The 19,017-nt window shown below is 42.1% G+C and overlaps 1 protein-coding gene across 4 annotated transcripts in view; it reads right to left on the bottom strand.

The window, feature by feature from the left end:
* The window catches only part of EVL (Enah/Vasp-like), a 247,198-nt gene that overhangs the window by 11,460 nt on the left and 216,721 nt on the right, over positions 1-19,017 (bottom strand). For 2 of the 4 annotated variants that reach the window (XM_075065682.1, XM_075065681.1), the window contains 5 exons: positions 18,596-18,659; positions 13,204-13,268; positions 8,784-9,013; positions 7,174-7,295; positions 243-303 (listed from right to left, as the gene is read on the bottom strand). In XM_075065682.1, the coding sequence (XP_074921783.1) occupies positions 243-303; positions 7,174-7,295; positions 8,784-9,013; positions 13,204-13,268; positions 18,596-18,659 (542 nt within the window). Of the gene's footprint in view, positions 1-242; positions 304-7,173; positions 7,296-8,783; positions 9,014-10,889; positions 13,269-18,595; positions 18,660-19,017 lie in introns of all 4 variants that reach the window. The other 2 variants (XM_075065679.1, XM_075065680.1) reach the window with 1 other exon arrangement.

The following is a 19,017-nucleotide window of genomic DNA, read 5'->3' as shown; positions in this document are numbered from 1 at the left end:
ATGTGGTTTAGGCAATATCTGGTCTGTGAAGAAATAAGAAGGGATTTCTTGTTTCTAGGTACACTGGAGCAGCTGAATTTAGCTTGAGTTTGGCTGAATGTATGAACATTTGCTAGTCATTTTATTGTGTGCACAGTGGGCAAGTATTGTGCTTCCAGCCTTTAAACAATTGCAACTTATCAGCTAGTTTGGGAGACCCCTTTTTGCTTCATAGACACAATACTGGTGAACATTTCACTTACGTTTTGGCTTTCCTCTTCCTTTTTGTCAGCTGGCTTGTCTGACTGTGATGCTGCTTTCCTCCTTTGCACAGGGGTAAAAAAGTAGGACAAAGTCAACCCTTTAGAAATGCTTTTCCTGCACAAGGCTTCAATTGTCATTTGAAAAGACTGATTTGTGCCTTGGTGAGGATTATCTTTTACTGCTGTGGAATTTCTCTAGCAGAAGACTGCACATGTTGGCTGCACAAGATTTGACCAATGGTTAAGAATCCAAACTAGGCCTCTATGAAGCAGGATCTTCAGGCAGGGGATCAATATTTTGAGTCAAGGTTCCATACAGAAGTACAGGGTTGTACAGTATAAAGTAACAGGCGTAAGGAAAATAGACATGGGATTGAGCAACTAAGAGGCAATTTCTTGCAAAGTGTAGGGCTGCTTCTATGATAAAAAAACTGACACATAGGCTACTAAGGTGGTGGTTCTAATACTGGGCCAGATTATTTCTCCCCTAAAATCCATATGCCGAGCGGACTCTCCATGTACAGAACTCACTCGTTCTGCTGCCCCCACCCCTGACCCAGAGAGCGCACTCTGTAGGCCTGAGGATCTGCACTTGGGCATGGAGATGTGGGGCTGGGAGAAATGCACATTAACCCCTCCACACACACACACTCCCCACCAGCCTCGAAGGGCATCCACAGAGCAGATAGTGCAGCCTGGGGACGCGTTTACATTTCTGATGTGCCAGAATCTCCATTAAGTGTGGACTCCAAGGTAGCAGGGGGTGAGGGAAAGCTCTGGCTGCCTGGAAGCCAGAAGGAAGCCAGAGCCAATACTCAGGCCTGGGCTTTCACATGGATAGTTCTGTGCCTCTGGTGGATCCTGGGAGATTCTCAATGCCTGAAAGCCAATCCAAAGGGTGTAGAACTGCTAAGCCCTCAGGTTCATGGTACCTGTAGCATTCAGGGGGGTTAGAGAAAGTTAAATGAAGAATACTTGAGCTGAGACCACGATTCTGTATTCCTTTGTCAGCCTGAGAGAGGTTAAAGCATCGCTCTCTGCGTGGCTCAACAGGTAAACAGGTTACAAACCGCTGTGATTTATAAGCAGGCTTGGAAGGATTCGATTTTTATCGGTAAATGTGGGTAAACATCAATTTCAATGTACACATAAACCACTGAAAACGTATGTCCACACAGAATAATCTAAATGTACAGATAATAAAGTAAAGCAAAGGAAGAAAAATGCTGCTTGGGAAGTTATTAGAGGTTAATTTAAGGCTATTTACTTTGTATATTTTGACACGTGATGACGACAACTTGTGATTTAAGAGTTATAAAGCTGAAACTTTTTGAATCTCAGCGTCTGCTGTTACTAAACAATTATTGTCTGCTCTCCGCCCCCTGCATTATTTTGAACAACTGCAAAAACTGAAATCAATGAACATGTAAAACAATGCTTAAAAGCAAACACTGATATTATCTATTGAAATTGTAAATAAAAACAAAATTGAATTCTGCCAAGCCTATTTATACAGGAGCAAACCTGTCCTGGCAGAGGGATGGGAGAGTGGCCTAATACGTCACTTCAGTCTATCTTTGTTCCTATGAGGGGCATGGCACAATCTAAGCATAGGGGGCTAGGAAAGTGGGAGAAGGTGGTTCTGGAAGGCCTGTGACCCGTCTCCTGCTCTGCCCTCAGGACATAGACTAGCACTTACATAGCGACTCTGCCAAGGGGCTGGAAGTGAGGGAGCCATGACCCTTCCTCCTGGCTAGTAGTGTCAGCACAAGAGGAATTCTTGCTGAACTAGCCACAGTGTCTCTGGGAGTTCTTGCTATTTAGGAGTTCACCAGCTCTCTCTCTAGAGAGGCTTTCAAACCACAATGTAGCTCAGAGGAAAGCAAGTATTGTTCAGTTTTTACTTTCTTTTTAGTACACTAGCCACAATGATAATGTGATTCCTGAGGAGTGCGAGCATGCACATTCGATTCTCAAGCTCTGCTGAACGTCTAAAAGCACTAGAGAAAACATACCACATTTCTATCCTCGGCAAAACTCAGCGCCCAGGTCGGGGGAAGTGTGGATTGTTGGCGGTTTTCACTTATTCATCAGCATAATTCCTTTCACTTACATAGTGCTTTACATTTCCAAAGTGCTGTGCAAACACCATCTAATTAATCCTAACAAAAACACCCACTCTACTGTTCATACCGTTTTTTATACCAGTTTAGCTCTATTGTCATGAATGGAGTCACTCCTGATTTGCACCAGCGTAACTGAAAGCAAACTCAGATCCACTGCCTCTTCAAAGAATAACAAACACTATGAATTGACAGTCTAGGTGCATCTGGGATCCTCCTTTTCCCTCATTCTTTACCCCTCACCTCCTTTTACAAGTGTTCACCCTTTTCACTGAGGCACGAACTTCATGACTGCCCTGTTATGTGGCCAGCAGTAGTGAGCCCAAGATGTCTTCCAGTGCAACTCAATTTAATGGAATGTTGCAGTGCTCTTGTAGCCCTGTTGGTCCCACAATATTAGAAAGACAAGGTGAGTTACTCTCACAGAAAAAAGTATAAAAGACAAAAATGCCATGCTACCTGTGTGTGAACACTTTTCACAAAGTGATCACTCCACATCTGATCTCTCAGGCCTCATCCTCAAAGGAAACCTGAAAATCACTTTGCTAGACACTAAAACTTCTGGATTTAATAAAGACACTGGATTTATGGTTTGCCACAATAATCCGTAACCCGCTTTTTGTCTTATGACTGCAAAGGTGTTAACTGTTCGCTTCACACTGAATGGTCTCTTACAATATGTGTTAACTACTTATGCTAAATAATCTATTCCACCCTGTTTAGCTGTTGCAATTAAACATCAGTGGCTGGCTCATGTCAGCAGACTTGGGGCTCAAGCTTCGGAGGGGGGGCTATTAAACTGCTGTGTAGACATCCAGGCTCAGGCAGGATCCCAGAGCCTGGACTCGAGCCCAAGCCCGGACATCCACACTGCAGCTTTATAGTTGCATGATCCCAAGTCCTGTGGCATGGGCCAGCTCGGGTGTTTAACTGCAGTGTAGACAGACCCACAGAGCACCTTTCCCAGACCCAAAGAAGAGCTCTCAATACGTTTGAAAGCTTCTCTCTTTCACCAACAGAATTGGGGTCAATAAAAGGTACTACCTCACCCATCCTGCCTCTTTGATGGACTGTGAGAGCTCTATGGAAGGGCTGTATTGTGTGAATGCTACTTGGCAGCTGTAGGAAAATCCACTTCATCTGGGGCATAGGGCCCTCAGCCAGAAAGATTCAGGGATGTTTGATTTCCTACTTTAGATTATTAGGTGCAATGCAGCTCCACACGCCACATGGACCTTGGCTGTGATGACTGTAATCCATCAAATACTCCTCCACCTGCAGAAGCCACTTCATTAGATTTTTCTTCCACTAAACTGGCAGCATTTTTATTTAGTTTCTGACTCAGAGGCCAGCAACATCCACTCCGCACAAGGAAAATAAAACCCCACACAACTCTCAAAACCAAATTCCAACCCCCTCAGCAACTGAATAGGAAAGATCTGTGAGGGTATTTCACTTCTTCCTGTTGGCAGGAAAAGCCTCACAGATTTCAAAAACAGAGATGGTCCATGTAAATCCTGAAAAAGTATGAAACTAAGATCTACCATGATGTGTGACTGGTGTGTATGTGTACTGGAGGTGGGGGACAGGGTCAAGGAAGTGTTTATATAGTTTTAGTAGCATTAATAACTTTACTGTATTTGATATCTGCAGGGAATTACCATAGGCACCGACTCCATCGGTGCTCCAGGGCTTAAGCACCCGCTGAAAAAGAATAGGGGGTGCTCAGCACCTGCAGGGACAGATTAATCTTTTGTGGGCCCTGACCCCTGCTCCGAAGCCCCGCCCCTGTTTGGCCTCTTCCCCCCCCCCAAAGACCCACCCATGCTCAGCCCCGCCCACAGCTCGCATGGGGATGGCGGAGTGGGGAAAGCAGCAGAAAGCAGCACCTACTGGCAAAAACGAAAGTCAGCGCCTGGGGAAATGACAATTCCAGGTGATCAGGTCTTGGATCTTCTAGATCCTTTTGTGGACCAATGCCAAGAAAAGCACTGCGGGGGTGATGGGCTGATGTTAGATTTAAATTCTAGTATCTTGCAGAAAAATTAACGAGGCTAGAAATGATAGTGGTTTGTGAGACAGCACTTCATTCTGCTTTGTTTCCACTTCAGTTTTGAAATGATTATAGCAGCTAATCAATAAGTCTAGAAAGCAATGTTTTATATCACCTGAAACCCAGCTTCTCAGATACTGTGCCTATCCTGGATACATTCCATCCTTAGCGTGCAGACCTATGCTAAAAAATGGGGATTCTGTTGATCTCGCCATGACTTTTTCTTTTTTAAACTGAACTCATACAAAAGATTTTTTTCTGACTGCCAGCCCTGCTAATACAACCTGCAACACAGGCGTCAAGTTCTCCTTGCACCTCATACATCATCACCAGTAACAAAGTTCTGCAGCTCACAGGAAGTCCTCACTCACACCTGTATAACTGCACTTTGTTCAGATGACATTCTCAGTGGACACCTGTGCAGTCTTACTGCCTTCACTGGCTTTGCACAGGTGGAATTTAGTAAACAATGCTTCGATGACTCCCACGGGGGAACAGAACCTGCAGCTCACTCAGTCTCAGCTGTGTTGGTTGTGCAGTGCTAACAGAAGTAAAATGGAGGGAAAGCTTATTTTTGTCACTGGAGTGAGCACAAATGACTCTGCATACACCAAAGGTCCAGATCTGTTGGTGAAAACAGACGCCACACTTAATTAGCCACTTTCTTAGATTAGAGCCACACATTAAAGATGTACATTTTGGGAGGCTTAGTACTTCCAAGCATAAGAGAGGGAGACTTTCCTTAATATTTGGAGTCTGTCTAGCCATCTGTTCTGGTTATTTATACAGCGCTAGTCACTGGGCAGATTACATCTAATAGAACAGTTTTACTCTTCATTCTTTATTTACACCAGCACAAAGTGAGATCAGAATTTGACCCACTGAATCCAGTGAACAACTATTCGAATTCAAATAAACCAGAGATAAATTGTATATTTGGCATTTTATATTATTAGTAACCAGTTTTACAGGACTGTACATTTACATGGCGCTTTACAATTGCTTGTCTTGTGTGTTTAGAACGCTGGTTGAAACCAATAGGAGCTGGAGAGCTGTCTGGGCTAATTGAATAAGAAACATTTTCTGCCCCAGAGAACATTATTTAGCCATTTCAAATGTTTGCATTGTAATAGTGGACATGTTCCTATTTATTCCTCTCCTCCTCTTCCTGCATTTTTACTCTTTCCTCGTTTGCACTTTGTAAAATAATAAAAAAATCCTTTAAGACAAACTCAAAAGCCTCTCTGACACTTGGCCGATAAAATGAACATTACAATGGAAGGGGGAGAGGGGGAGAAAAAGAAAAGAAAGGAATCAGAATGATGTGATTTTTAAAGGTGTGATATCTTATGTTCTGCCAAGGAATAGAAACACATGTGTGGACTTGCCCAAACATATTTAGGACCAGTAACATTTCATTGGCACATATAATCAGTAAAAATATTTGTCAGCGCCAGGTATTATGTTATTAATAATAGCCAAAGGATAATTCAAAGGTGTAAAGTAGTAGAGAGAATTTTTTAAATCTGTAAAGGATATAATGTTATGAGGGAATTATTTATTGTACAGGTTTTAAGATAGGTGCAACCTATGGCGAGAGAGGTTTCTAAGGAAAGGGAAAAGGGAGGGGAAAAAGAACAAACAATTAAAATTAAAAATGTAGGCTCTAGTCCTGTAATTGGATCCATGCAGGGGGACCCTTGCACCCATGTGGATCTGACTGCAGGTGAGGCCCATAGAGAATATCCTGCTGGCAGTTACCCCAAACTAACCCTCTGACTTGCACAGGATTGTAGAGGAGTAACTGAGAGTAGAATTTGCTTATGTCTTGAAAGACTTCTGGGTGAGATGTACTTTGCTGGCTAAACTGGCCTGCACACAGAACTGGGCATCTATTTCCACTCAATCTTGTCTATGTTCTCTATGCAACAGGCAGCACATTTTGATTTCCAGCAGCATAGAGAAGCTGCAGTGACACCAAAAAGTCACATGAATGCATCCTGTACTGCAGTACTACCCAGTAAATACTCCTATGTCATTGCTAATAACAAACATTAATCCCTCGCACGACATTGGTTTTGGAAAGTTATTCTTTGGGAATCCAGTGAGCATGACGCACATGTGCCATGGTGGGACTTCTCTGCTTTCAATCCTGTGTAGACTCATCAAGGAATCAGCTTAACCTGGCATCGTAGCTGACTTGCTGTATTCGCTGGGTAAGACGTACAGTGGCCTTTTATTTCACTACCTCAAAGGCTACTAATATGCAATCTTGTTACTGCAGTTTTGGATACTTTTTTGGTCCATTCTACTTGATATACCCCACAATAATGATCTTCTTGGGGCTCTGTTAAAGCTCATTGCTTTAGAACACAGCAGCTTTGATGTAGATTGTAAACCAGCAAAGAGAGAGAAAAATCAGTAACTTCTAAAGCTCTCTCCCCCCACAGAATCTGCAGGAACAGCTGGAGCAGCTCATGCTGGCTTGACACCAGGGCTGGCAATACCTATGCTTTTACTATGTCAAAAAAAAAAAAGGGGTCCAGGGTCCTGTGTAGCACCTACACAGGAACAGCAGTGTGGCAGACTGTTAACCTGATCTCTTGAACTTCCACAATAGTATATCCCACGCAGAGTTTTGCCAGTTTCAAAGAGGCCTTGGAGCTATCTGATTGCTAGTAGCTACCGAAAGCATATTGTTCCACAGTCTGCTGGTGCACTTGTTCTAGAGTTTACTTTAGGACGAAGTACAAACCTTTTTGCCAGTAATTTATTCATTTCTTCCATTAGTCCTCCTCCTCCTCCTCCACTACTTGTTCGATTGGCATCGCTCTTAGAGGCCCCACTGGGGCTGGAGCCACCTGAACCATCTTCTGGCTTAAGACACAAAGCGACATTGCAAGTCACCAGAGGAATTTATTGCAAGCACCTGCCCTTTCTGACTAGCTTAGATAATCACTAGGAGCAAAGCACCATGATTGCAGCTTGCAGTCAGAGGCAGAAAGCACAATGGGTCAGAATGGAAGCAAATGTAATTCAGGTCAAACCCGGTGGCTAATTCACATATTAGGATTGGGAAACCCACTGTGGATTTAGTAAATACCTGAGCAAATGATGAAAATGACAACAAAATGATTCTGAATTTCTGGTGAGATTATGCAACCCTTACTGCTCTCAGTGAGCACCTACTCACACACGGGCTGCACAATCAAGCCTTTATTTGAGAAGTCTAGAGTAGTTTTAACTACTGATCATCATGGTTGACAGCATAATACTAGTGAGCGTTCTACAGGATACACTGAAGAGAAACCAATTATGTCTTAGTGATATGAGAAATTGATGCAGGCACTTGCTAGTTAATCTTCACTGAGCAGTGAGGATCAAGTGTGAATTACTGTAAGAACAAGTCGAAAAAAAAGATCAACTGGAAAATTTTCTCCTGAAAATTAGAAACCCAAACATAGAAATCTGCTTTAAGGACTGTGTCTAATAGACAAGTGGCCACTTTAAAGGCCCAGCCACATTGCACGTGCAGCTCAGCAAAAGGCAAGTGCAAACAGTCATAAATAGCCACTGAATGTGCACCTGCAGTAATTGTGTATATAATTAGGTATGCAACTATGCACCTAACATTTAAAAATTTGACTCTAGGAGTGAAATCCTGGCTCCACTGAAGTCAATGGGAGTTTTGCCATTGAATTCAATAGAGCCAGGATTTCACCCTACAGGTTTCCAGCCAGGGGTGAAAGTAAGGCGGTACGGGCCTGTATGGTGTACCAGTAAAAAATGGTCACCGGTACCGGCCTGTACAGCTGATTTTAAGTCGCTGCCCCTTTTATGCCCCCTGTTGGCGGCCCTGCCGGGTCCCTACTGGCAGGGCCACCAATGGGGGAGAGGTGAGGCAAAAGGAGCAGCTGCCCTGGGGCCAGTGATTTAAAAGGGCTCGGGGCTCTGGGTGCCACTGCCAGCGCCCCGGGCCCTTTAAATTGCTGCTGGAGTCCTGGACAGCACGGGTCAGGCAGCACAGATGAGTTGGCTGGGGGATGCTGACCCCCAACCCCGTCCCCTCTGCCCGAGGCCCCGCCCCTTCCGGGGAAGTGGGGAGGAGCCGGCCCCATACCAGTAAGCGTTCAATTTTACTTTCACCTGTTTCCAGCACAAATCTTCCTTTTAATAGCCTGTACAAGCAACTGACTTTTCACAGTCCAGGGAACGGTCACTTTAAACACATTTCATTGGGCTTTGTAACGAATTCTGAGTATCCATGAAATAGATTAGCAGAAGGTTAAATAAAACTAGGTCAAGCATTCCTCATTCTCCAGTGAAGGCCAGACTGTGTGAAAACCCCAGTGCCACAATCCTTACCCGTTGTACTCTCCTGAGTTTGGCACCAGCCAGGGCTGCTGCTAGTCCTGACATTGACCCATCGTCAGTGCTACCCCCGTGTCCTCCACCTGCCGGCAGTGGAGGTGGGGGAGGTGGCGCTGCTCCTGAAGGCGGAGGAGGTACTGGTGGGGGTGGCGGAGGTGGGGGCCCACTGGATGAAGCAGGGATTGTGGCAGCAGTGGAAGGATGACCAGGTGGAAGGATGGGACCTGAAAAATACAGAAGTTTAAATAAAAATAAAGAACACTCTCCCCCATCTCACATACAACCTGTTCTCTTGTCATTGACAGTTGGGTGAATGAAGGTCTAATGACATACAATCAGAAGAATGATACTTGGTGAGTATGTCAATGGTACAATATCTGCTTTTTAGTTATCATCAGCACCTGTGTCCTTATGCAAAACCCCTGTAACATGTAACCACCACCTATCCCTTCCTCTGGTCTGTCTCAACAAAGAGCCCACTTTCTGGTTTACGGTTGGAATCTCTCTTCTTCATTTAAACTTTTCAGATGCAGATAAATAAATGTCATCAACTAACTCTGTCAACATCCACTTTTCAAATAAAATCCTGGGCTTTTGCTATACATTTTCAAACAACTTCCATTTAATGAAATTTGTGTGGCTAAATCCTAAGTCAGCCTTTGAAAATTAAGGGGCACGTGTTCAATTTTAGCCACCATGTAGCAGCGTCCTTCAATGGACAGATTAGAATAGGTTAATGCCTCTGGTATATTTCCCCTATTTATAATGGGACAACAGAATGAGTATTCCATCAATAGTATGTTACCCAGAATTACTCCATCTCATCAAAGACTTCTGTTGCTATTCAATTACAAAATCAATTGTGCAACAAACATTAATTTGAAAGAGGGTTTTTTTAATTGGTTTAGAGGTAAAATTTGGAAAGATAGTCAGACAATATGGCCTGATTTTCTATCTATTTAGCTTTGTTTTTTTTATAACGTCACCCATCATTGTGGTCAGAGATAACTTCTAACGTTATGGGCACAACATTACTCCTGCTAATAACCATGCTCACAATGCTGCTCCTGCAATGAACTGTGGGTGTTATTAGCAGCACATCAGTTATTTCCCTACCTATTTGGGCCCATAAATGAGATAGCTGGCAATTCACTGAGAGCACAGTGAATTATAGGTGCAAATCTACACCCACAAAATTAGAAGCCAGGCTGAGGCCTGGCTGAAAAATAATTTAGATTATAAATTGATCTCACTCAAAAATAATGGGCAAGATACTCCAGTTTACACCAACGAAGTATGCATGTTGAAGAAAATGGATATATAGTGACCTACACCACTTGAGGGTCTGACCCAACAGAAGCAGTTGAAATATCTAGAGCAGGAAATTTGTCAGTGGAAGAAATATACAAATGTTTCCTAAGTTCTCTAGGCACATCCATTTAAACACAATATGGTTATACAGAGAGATGGGTCCAACTTGCAAAACCTGATCTGGATTTTGAACAGGCACAACACAGAGCTGCTCTAATCCAGGCATTTTACCAATACAGGCATATGCAAAATATAGATCCACACGCAGGGTTAGTCTACACTAGAAAAGGTCTGCTGGTTCAGCTATCCTGGCAAACCCTTCTAGTTTAGATGCAACTTATATGGTTGAAAGAGTGCTTTTGCAGGTCTAGCTTATACTAGTTCCCCAAATGAAACAAGCCACACTGGCAAGATTACTTTTTCTGCATCTATACTAGGCCTTTCATTAGTAGAAAAAACGTTAAAAATATTACGCCCTTAACTGTCATTACTACACTTTCAAAAGTTTTGAGAGCAGATCTGGCCTCAGACTTTAAAAACATTCTCTCCCCAAAGATTGGCGCATTTAGATATGAGGTTTTGTGTCAAGTCCATCACCAGTTATATCACTAACCTTCCATACCTTTTCCCTACTTGTCTGAATTATCTGGTGCAGTAGTATTAGCCTTTGATTACTCAAGAATTTTTCCCACATATTGTCCTGGGGGAGAGCAAACTGCGCTTTATGAACAATCAGGTCAAATCTAAAGCTCTTTTAACGGTTATAACTAATTCAAAACAAGTACTTACTCAAGTGGGAAATGGTTGATGAAGTCATGAAAGGAGGGGTCTTCTTGGACAAATTCACCTCAGATACAGCAGCATAAGCGGGAGGTAATGAAACAAAGTGTGACATGGCCTGGTACAATTGCTTTGGAGGATGAGGTGAAGGTTGGGAGGACTGAAAAGAAGCCTGGATAAAGGAACCAGCAGGGCTGGTTATAACTGGTAGCTGAGAGATGGGTACAGTTTCTAAGTATGAGAAGACAGACCCATCCATGCTTTTTACCTGGGTTCTAGAGGAGTTTAAAGGAATTTGTGTGGTTAAAGGTTCTTCGGGTTGGCCATTCAGGCCTATCTGAGGTACATTTGCAGAGGCTTCTTGGATTGTTATATCTGTAGATCCCCTGATTCTGCCATTCTGGACAGGAATCACAGGAAGGACCTCTGGAATATGCGGCTGCAGGACAAAACCCTTCTGCACAGGGGATGTAGTTGTTACAGGAGAAGAGGAAGACTGAGGAGAGTGTGAAAGAGAGGAACGTCTAACAGGCTGGTGAGGTGCAAATGGAAAATGGGAAGGAGGCTCAGGCGGTGGGGACAAAGAGATCTGTTTGATGCTTTGTGTTACAGTCCTGTGGTTTGGCCACACTGGAGAGGAGAAGGAACCCAGGGAGGGCGAGAGCTCAGAGGCAGAATGTCTGTGACGAAGCTGTGGGAATCCTCTGGCTCTCTTAGAGGATTTGAAAGAGTTTTTACTACTGGACTCGGGGATGGTAGATGCTGAAGAGATAACGTTGGCATAAGATGGCAGTGGTGGGGCAGCACCAGCGGAAGTAGAAGCACTGTAGTTACTGTAGTCAGGAGGAGGAGACTGGCAGTGGGAGGGGGAAGAAGACACTTTTATCTGAAGGGTAGAAACTAAAAGAACAGAAAAGAAAAGTGAAAAGAATAAAATGGGCATACAGCAAGGAATGAAAACAAGGCAGAGTGGTTAGGAGACAAGGAATTAAAAAGTAAATGAAAGCAGAAAATAATAAATAATAAAGGATGGTGCAGTCACAATTTTAGTGATGTACAGATGACCGCAGCAATCGAGAACTGTTTCTTCCTTTAGTTCAAAGCAGTGACACGCACAGCATAGGCTAGAGTTTTTGCTTTGATGTTTGTACAGCTTCTTCTAACCCCACAAACCATCTTGAGTCAGAATTACACACATTACCTTTGTTCCAAGGACAGCGGCAAGTGACATTTTGAACATAAAGACAGGCACACAGGTTGTGTACTGCACAGAGATCCCTACATACATGCAACAGGACACTCAGCTGGCAACGTCACTACCTCACAGATCACGCTTATGTCAAGGTTCCTCACGGAAGAAGAGTCAGAGTTTCATTTTTTTTAACTGACACAAAATGGCACACAGTTGTGTGCACTCAAATTAGGAGTTCAAAGCCACCGAGCATTATTCTGTATGACTGCCACAGGTGACATTTTCTGTGGACACAACTGAGCTGCTTTTAAATTTAAAAAAAAGCTGAACAAAAAACTAATCTTACCCCCTAGAGTCACACAAAATTCTGGCTTCATTTGCACATATTTTTTCACAGAACCAAAAGCCAGATTTTGCAGCCAGAAACCTCTCTTCCCACCACACCACTTATCAGGTTGCTAATATATTAGAAAATGTTTGCGATTCGCTCAGTAAATAATTTCTCCCTAAACTTACACAAGCCTCTCACCTTATTACCCCAACTAATAAACTCTTACAGTCAGATTCTCTTCTGCACACCTTGTGGAAAGCTGGAAGAGCCAGGCACAGACAGCTGATCTCTGGGTAGGGGGATCCTATAGTGCCACAGAGCCAGTAGAGTGATTCCTATGCCACCCACTCTCCCTGTGGCCGTGTAGAAAGTGTGGCTAGGCCTTTTCTGCACCCCAGCGACACCAGCCCCTTGACACTGTGGAAAACAGCATAATTTAGAGCAGCCTTTACACTGCTCAGTCTTAGGCCGGTCTCATAGCTAGCATGGGACTGGAAGAGCACAAAGCTTTGCTTAAATCCATCTTTACATGTCCCATCTGAGTTGGGCTGTGAGCTCTGAAGTTTGGACCTTAAACTTCAGTCAAATCTGTGGAAAAAAAGCAGCCATGTTCCAATTTATTAGGTTAAGTCTCTAATTGAAAATGCTTTGAAATCCCATAATGATTATAGCTATATTTAGCAGGCCAGTGTTTTCTGTAGTAACACATGACAACCACCAACAGCTAGAGGAGACAGGAAGGGAGAGGAACATGTTTGCATTGCTCACAGATACATTGCATTGCATTGTTTGATACATGCCTGTGGTAGAGGTTCTTCTTTCCAGAGATTCCTGGCGCTGTTGCTGCTGCTGGTCCACCACTTGCCTAAAACAATGGTTTTTAAAACATTCCGGTTTTATTTTTTACTCTTTCTAGAAAGTGTTCTACAAACTGAGATGGGCCCAAGCCCTAGAGTTTGCATCTGGGGGGCATTAATCAGCCCACTATAGAAATAAGGGCTAGACTGAAAGGGCTGAGGTGAGTTCTAATCTCATTTAGTGGCATCTCTCTTGATTTAAACCAGAGAAAGGGAGATCAGAGCAAGACCCTGTACTTAGAGCATACTGCAAATACTTGCACCAGAAGCTTGTAATCTATGTGATAATTCTATAATGCAGGGGTAGGCAACCTATGGCACGCATGTCGAAGGTGGCACATGAGCTGATTTTCAGTGGCACTCACACTGCCCGGGGGGCTCTGCATTTTAATTTAATTTTAAGTGAAGCTTTTTAAACATTTTAAAAACCTTATTTACTTTACATACAACAATAGTTTAGTTATATATTATAGACATAGAAAGAGACCTTCTAAAAACATTACAATGTATGACTGGCACGCAAAACCTTAAATTAGAGTGAATACATGAAGACTCGGCACACCACTTCTGAAAGGTTGCCAACCTCTGCTATAATGGATATTCAAATGTGGAATAACCAATGAACTTAAAAGTAAGAGAATACTGCAGTGTCTCAGATCCCAATCCAGCACAGCTCTTAAGCATATGCTTAACTTGAAGCAGCTCAGGAGTTCCACAAAAGTCAATGGGATACCTAACACGTTTAAGTTAAGCACATGCTTAAATATTGTGCTGATATGGGGCATAAGGAATGGCAATATACCGATAAGAAGTTAAAGAAACGTGATTTATGTTCAGTGGTTGATTGTACATAGCCAACTGCTTCACACAGCTGTATAAAACAAAATTCCTTTATCACAACCATAGAGTTTTGCAGGTGAACAAAGTATTGGACACCTGGTTATCAGAATGATCATGTGATACTTTAAATACCACGAGCCAAATTTTGTTCTCAGTTACTGCTGAGCTCAAGAGGATCAATATTTCTTGACTGTCTCAATAAGCAATGACCACAAAATTACTCTGACGAGTTTTTAATAGCCTTATGATCATGAGCAAAGTGTTAATTTCAATACTTTCACATGTAAAGGTTTGCAGGATTGGGCCCTTGGTTGGGAATACATAATACAAAGCAACCTATTAGAATAGTATTAATGGTTTAACAGAGCAGTGCAAAAATATCTCCATTTTAATGAGACATGCACTTCCCCAAATTTCCCACTAGAGGTCCTCTCTTTCACACTAACAATCCTGAAGAAATATTGTTCACTATAATTGATATAATCTCTGACCTTTCTTTGGTTAATTAAAAAGCCGAACAGCTAAAACTAGATTAACAGTTATCTATTTTAGAATCTACATGGATATGAACTATATATTTCAACAACACTTAAATGTGACTCCTTCCACAATTTGAAATTATATTTATATTATTACACACAGAAAAGAATGTTACATTTGCAAAGTCAGGCACTCAAAAGTCAAAAGCACTTAATTTGGTCCTCTTGTGTATATGCATTATGATACTGTCTAGAATTACACAATATATTTTCCACAGGACCCCCAGCCTCATTCTATGTACAATCAAAGTAACCTTAACTATAGTGGGTGCTACCAGCTCTGCCTATGCGCATTAATTCATCAGTGGCAGCTTTGAATAGGTTTTCTCTGTTATATTTTATATGCATTGTATTTTAAAATGCATATATATTTGCTTTACTGTGGAACTTATGATTTTTACTATATGTAACAGACATGTCCAGAAAAATTACATTAGGGCATGTACAAATAAAGTTAAATGCTTTAATTTGCATGATAAGACATTCCTATATTTTAGGCTCTAATTCAAAAGCAATGGATTGGCCCATCCATAATTAGGATTATTCATTATGCAGTGATCAATCTTGTACTAGATTCACAATAGAAACTGGCATGTAACTCCTCCATATAAAGTCACAGGGTGTGTGTGTATATATATTTTACAGGGTGTATATACATATATATACACACAAGAGAGAGAATGGAATGGTGCAATTTTTGGAAGACCAGTAAGGGCACATGGAAATTATACTGTAAGAGATGGAGTCTGGGCAGTGTGTTGCATGTTCCACTGCGGTCCCAGTGCTGGGCTGAAATGAAAAATCTAGCAGAAAGTTCTCTCCCTAACCGTTCCCATGCTGGAGCGGAGCTTGGCCCAGCTGGGAACTGCAAGTCTGAATATACTCCCAAGGGAGGGACCCAATGCAGACACTTGAATTTCAGGCTGGCCCTGGCTGTCTCTGGCCAGCTGTACCCTACATGTGTTAAGGGCTCAATCCTACAAACATTTATTTATGTGAGCAGACCTTACACACACAAATTGTCACATTTATATCAATGGAACTAAGGAAAGATTATTTATGTGAGTAAAGATTTGCAGGAGAGGGCCTTATGTACATACTAAGCACTACTGATACAAGTATGGTACTACTCAGTATGAACAGGAGTAGCCAGATTGGGCCCTGTGACTTTAAAATATGTTGTGTTTAAAACAGTCAAATAAAATATTTTAAACAAATGTATTTTGCATTGTTTTTCTCATCTTCATTTTCCTGCCCACATGAAAGTTTAGGATCAGATTTTCAAAATGGACACACCTACAGTTAGGCCTTTGGCTGCTCTCACCATGCTGGCACAGTCGAAGCAGGAACTCTCCCCTAGCGTAGACACACTTATAAAAGTCCATCTACTGGCACAGCCGACACTGGTTCAGTAAGTGCACTAGGACTTTTACCAGTATAACTATGTTGGTTAAAAAAAAACACATCTCTTACTGACATCATTATGCTGGTAAAACTTAAGTGTAGACCAGGTCTTAGGCTCCTAAGTCTTTATTTAGGCACCTACATTTGTGGTTTAATTTTCAACAGTTCTGAGCACTCATCCACTCCCATTGACTTAGACCATATCTATACAATGAGCTCTTTACTGGTATAGGAATACAGCTGTACTATACTGGCAAAGTGCGCCTAGTGTGGATGCAGCTATATCAGCAAAGCTATGCTCTGTACGGTTAAAGTAAAAACACCCCCGCAACAAACACAACAGGGCTATATCACTAAAAGTGCAGTTTTGTTTGTACAGCTGCATCTACAATAGGGATTTCTGCCAGCACAGGGATCACATACCTCTTTCCATCGCTGACCAGCATGGCTATGCTGGCATATGTCTGCAGTGCAGACATAGCCTTCAATAAGAACAGGATTAGGCTCTTATTGTGCATGGCATATTTCATACAAAGCACTGCAGAAAACACTCATATTCCTGCATCTCTCTGAACCACCACCAGCATACTGGTGCACATCAGGAAGTCTCCTCTATGAACTTTCTGATAGTTGAACAGTCCCAAAAATAAATCTTGACAATCTTGAAGGAAACAGTCTCTCCCTGTGTCCTTCTTAAATATTGATGTAGAAACATTTATTAAATCTGAAGTCTTTTCTATGGGCCACATCCCCCACATGGCAAATCCATGTAAGGACCAGGCAGGATGTTGCAAGGACCAGGCAAAATTGTACTACTTGTGCTTAGTGGAAAGTAGCAACGAATCTGACCCACTTGTTTTTAAATTAGAAGGGTGCAAAAATTTCTTTAAACAACATCTTGGCAATAACCCTTTCCCTAAATTCTTAGAGTTCTGTCCTCTGCTGTTGAATATCGGGGTAGCTCCACTGACTTCAGTGCTCCAGCATACACCAGCTGAAGATCTGACCCAATCATTCCTTGTCACCTATATTATGGCAGAATGTAACTGCAAGCCTACTTAGTGGTGTTCATGGTATGGAACAGACTGCACACCTGCATGAGGGCTGGGGAGATGGGGCAGACAGCCTTCTCCTTTTGTCCACCTGCCCACGGTCTAGCTGGGGAGCACAGGCACTACTAATCACAGTGTCAGCCTCCATAAAATTGGTGGAATGAGGAGAAGGACAGAGTCTTGACTTTTCACTCTGGTCAGCAGAGTTGGCCGAGTATGAACAGGAAGGGGGTGCTCCTGCTCCATTGTGCATTTCCTAATTCCCCAGGAGGAATTCTGGCTGAATCTGCATGTCACATCAAAAATTAGCATTACAGTTTGGCTGTGGGTGATGTATGCAAACAAATGCAACCTAAGCGTAATTTCTTTTGGATTTCAGTATGCAGACACGCATACAATCAGAGACAAGGCAGTATAGGAAGCAGAAAACAACAATGGCCTATAAGTCAAGATACTCATCTAGATCAGGACTCGTATTTGGAGGCACCAGACACAAAGGGTCAAATTCATCACCAGGAACGCATACTGCCAATAGCATGGGCACTATGAAATATGATCTGCTACTGCTAAGAACTGATCCTATACAGAATCATATAAAGCTCTCTTATTAAGCTTAAGAAAAAAGCACACTCAAACATGATGCAGATTTCTTTAAAACTGGTGTTATCTGTATCTCTGGATAGCAGTATATCTTATTCTTGCCTTTTAGTTGAAAAAAATACTGGAGTTTGAGCTCTTTACTAGTTAGTAACTAAAAATCATTGTAGATAAGCCAGAATCATGCCAGAATTTAGCTGTATAAAACAACTAAAAAGTTAAATATGGAAAAATGGCATATATTAGCAAAGGTGTCCTGTTTTCTATGCACTGACTGCATATAAAATATAAAATCATGTTAATTGACTAAAATTAAGTAGTTTGAACTCACCAAGTATTTTCAGAATAATGATATTCAGAGTATGAAATGATCATTACTAAGGGAGCCAAGTGCTGGTTAAAGCAGTTTGGCTAGTTATTTTTAAGTATAATAATGAGCCGGTAGAAGGTTTCTCCTTTGATGTGTGTGAATGCACGTGTATGTGTGTACATAAATCACACACATAGATGCCCCACTATTGTGGAGTCAGGAATAGTTCTGTTTGGGAATCCAGGGTGTACATGGGACAATGGGGACTCTGTCCACTGGAGATATGCAGCGTTCAATTTGTGTGCTGGAACCAGAAGATATTTCCTAATATCAATATTTTTTGGATAAACCCTTAACAAATAAAAGAGTAACTGTGGGACACTACAGAGTGCTAAGTCTAACCAATTACAGATACCATCAACCTGAATGTGACCAAATCAGGGCCAGATTTTGCAAATGGATATACACAAGCAGACCTCTTTGCCATGGCAGAGCCCCACAGAGTACAACTGCATGATTGGGGTTATAATTAGTATAATTAAAATATAAAATCATTTGAATCTAAAACATTCTTTTCAAAATTTATTTCTTACCTTCTCTGCACTTCCATTTCATCCGGAGAGGGTCCATTCTGAACCTGGCGCTGGATAGTTGGACCTATGTAAAATACAACAAATTATAATTAGCAAAGCAAATGCAGTGACCACATTGCTACCATTTCTGAAACACAGCACTGTCCACAGACTCCTTGCGCACACATACTAAGAGAGATCAGCACAAAGATTCAAGGTGCAGGTTTTCTACCCTTTATTCATTTTAACATACACCGAGTCAGATGCTGAGCAGGTGTAGTAAATCACTTCCATTCCATTGAGAGAAACTGGCCAAATATCAGCACGTTGGAACAGATCTATCAAGTAATTCACAGGTATCATAAGCCTTCCCTGATCTGGACCTTAGCGTCCAGAAATCTGGGTGCCTGCATGAACCCCTCTAAGCTTAATTACCAGCTCAG

This window comes from Chelonoidis abingdonii, chromosome 4 (genome assembly GCF_003597395.2).
Source record: "Chelonoidis abingdonii isolate Lonesome George chromosome 4, CheloAbing_2.0, whole genome shotgun sequence".
Lineage (NCBI taxonomy): Eukaryota > Metazoa > Chordata > Testudines > Testudinidae > Chelonoidis > Chelonoidis abingdonii.
Note: the sequence above shows the minus strand (reverse complement) of the source record. Positions and strands in the feature narration are given on the sequence as shown.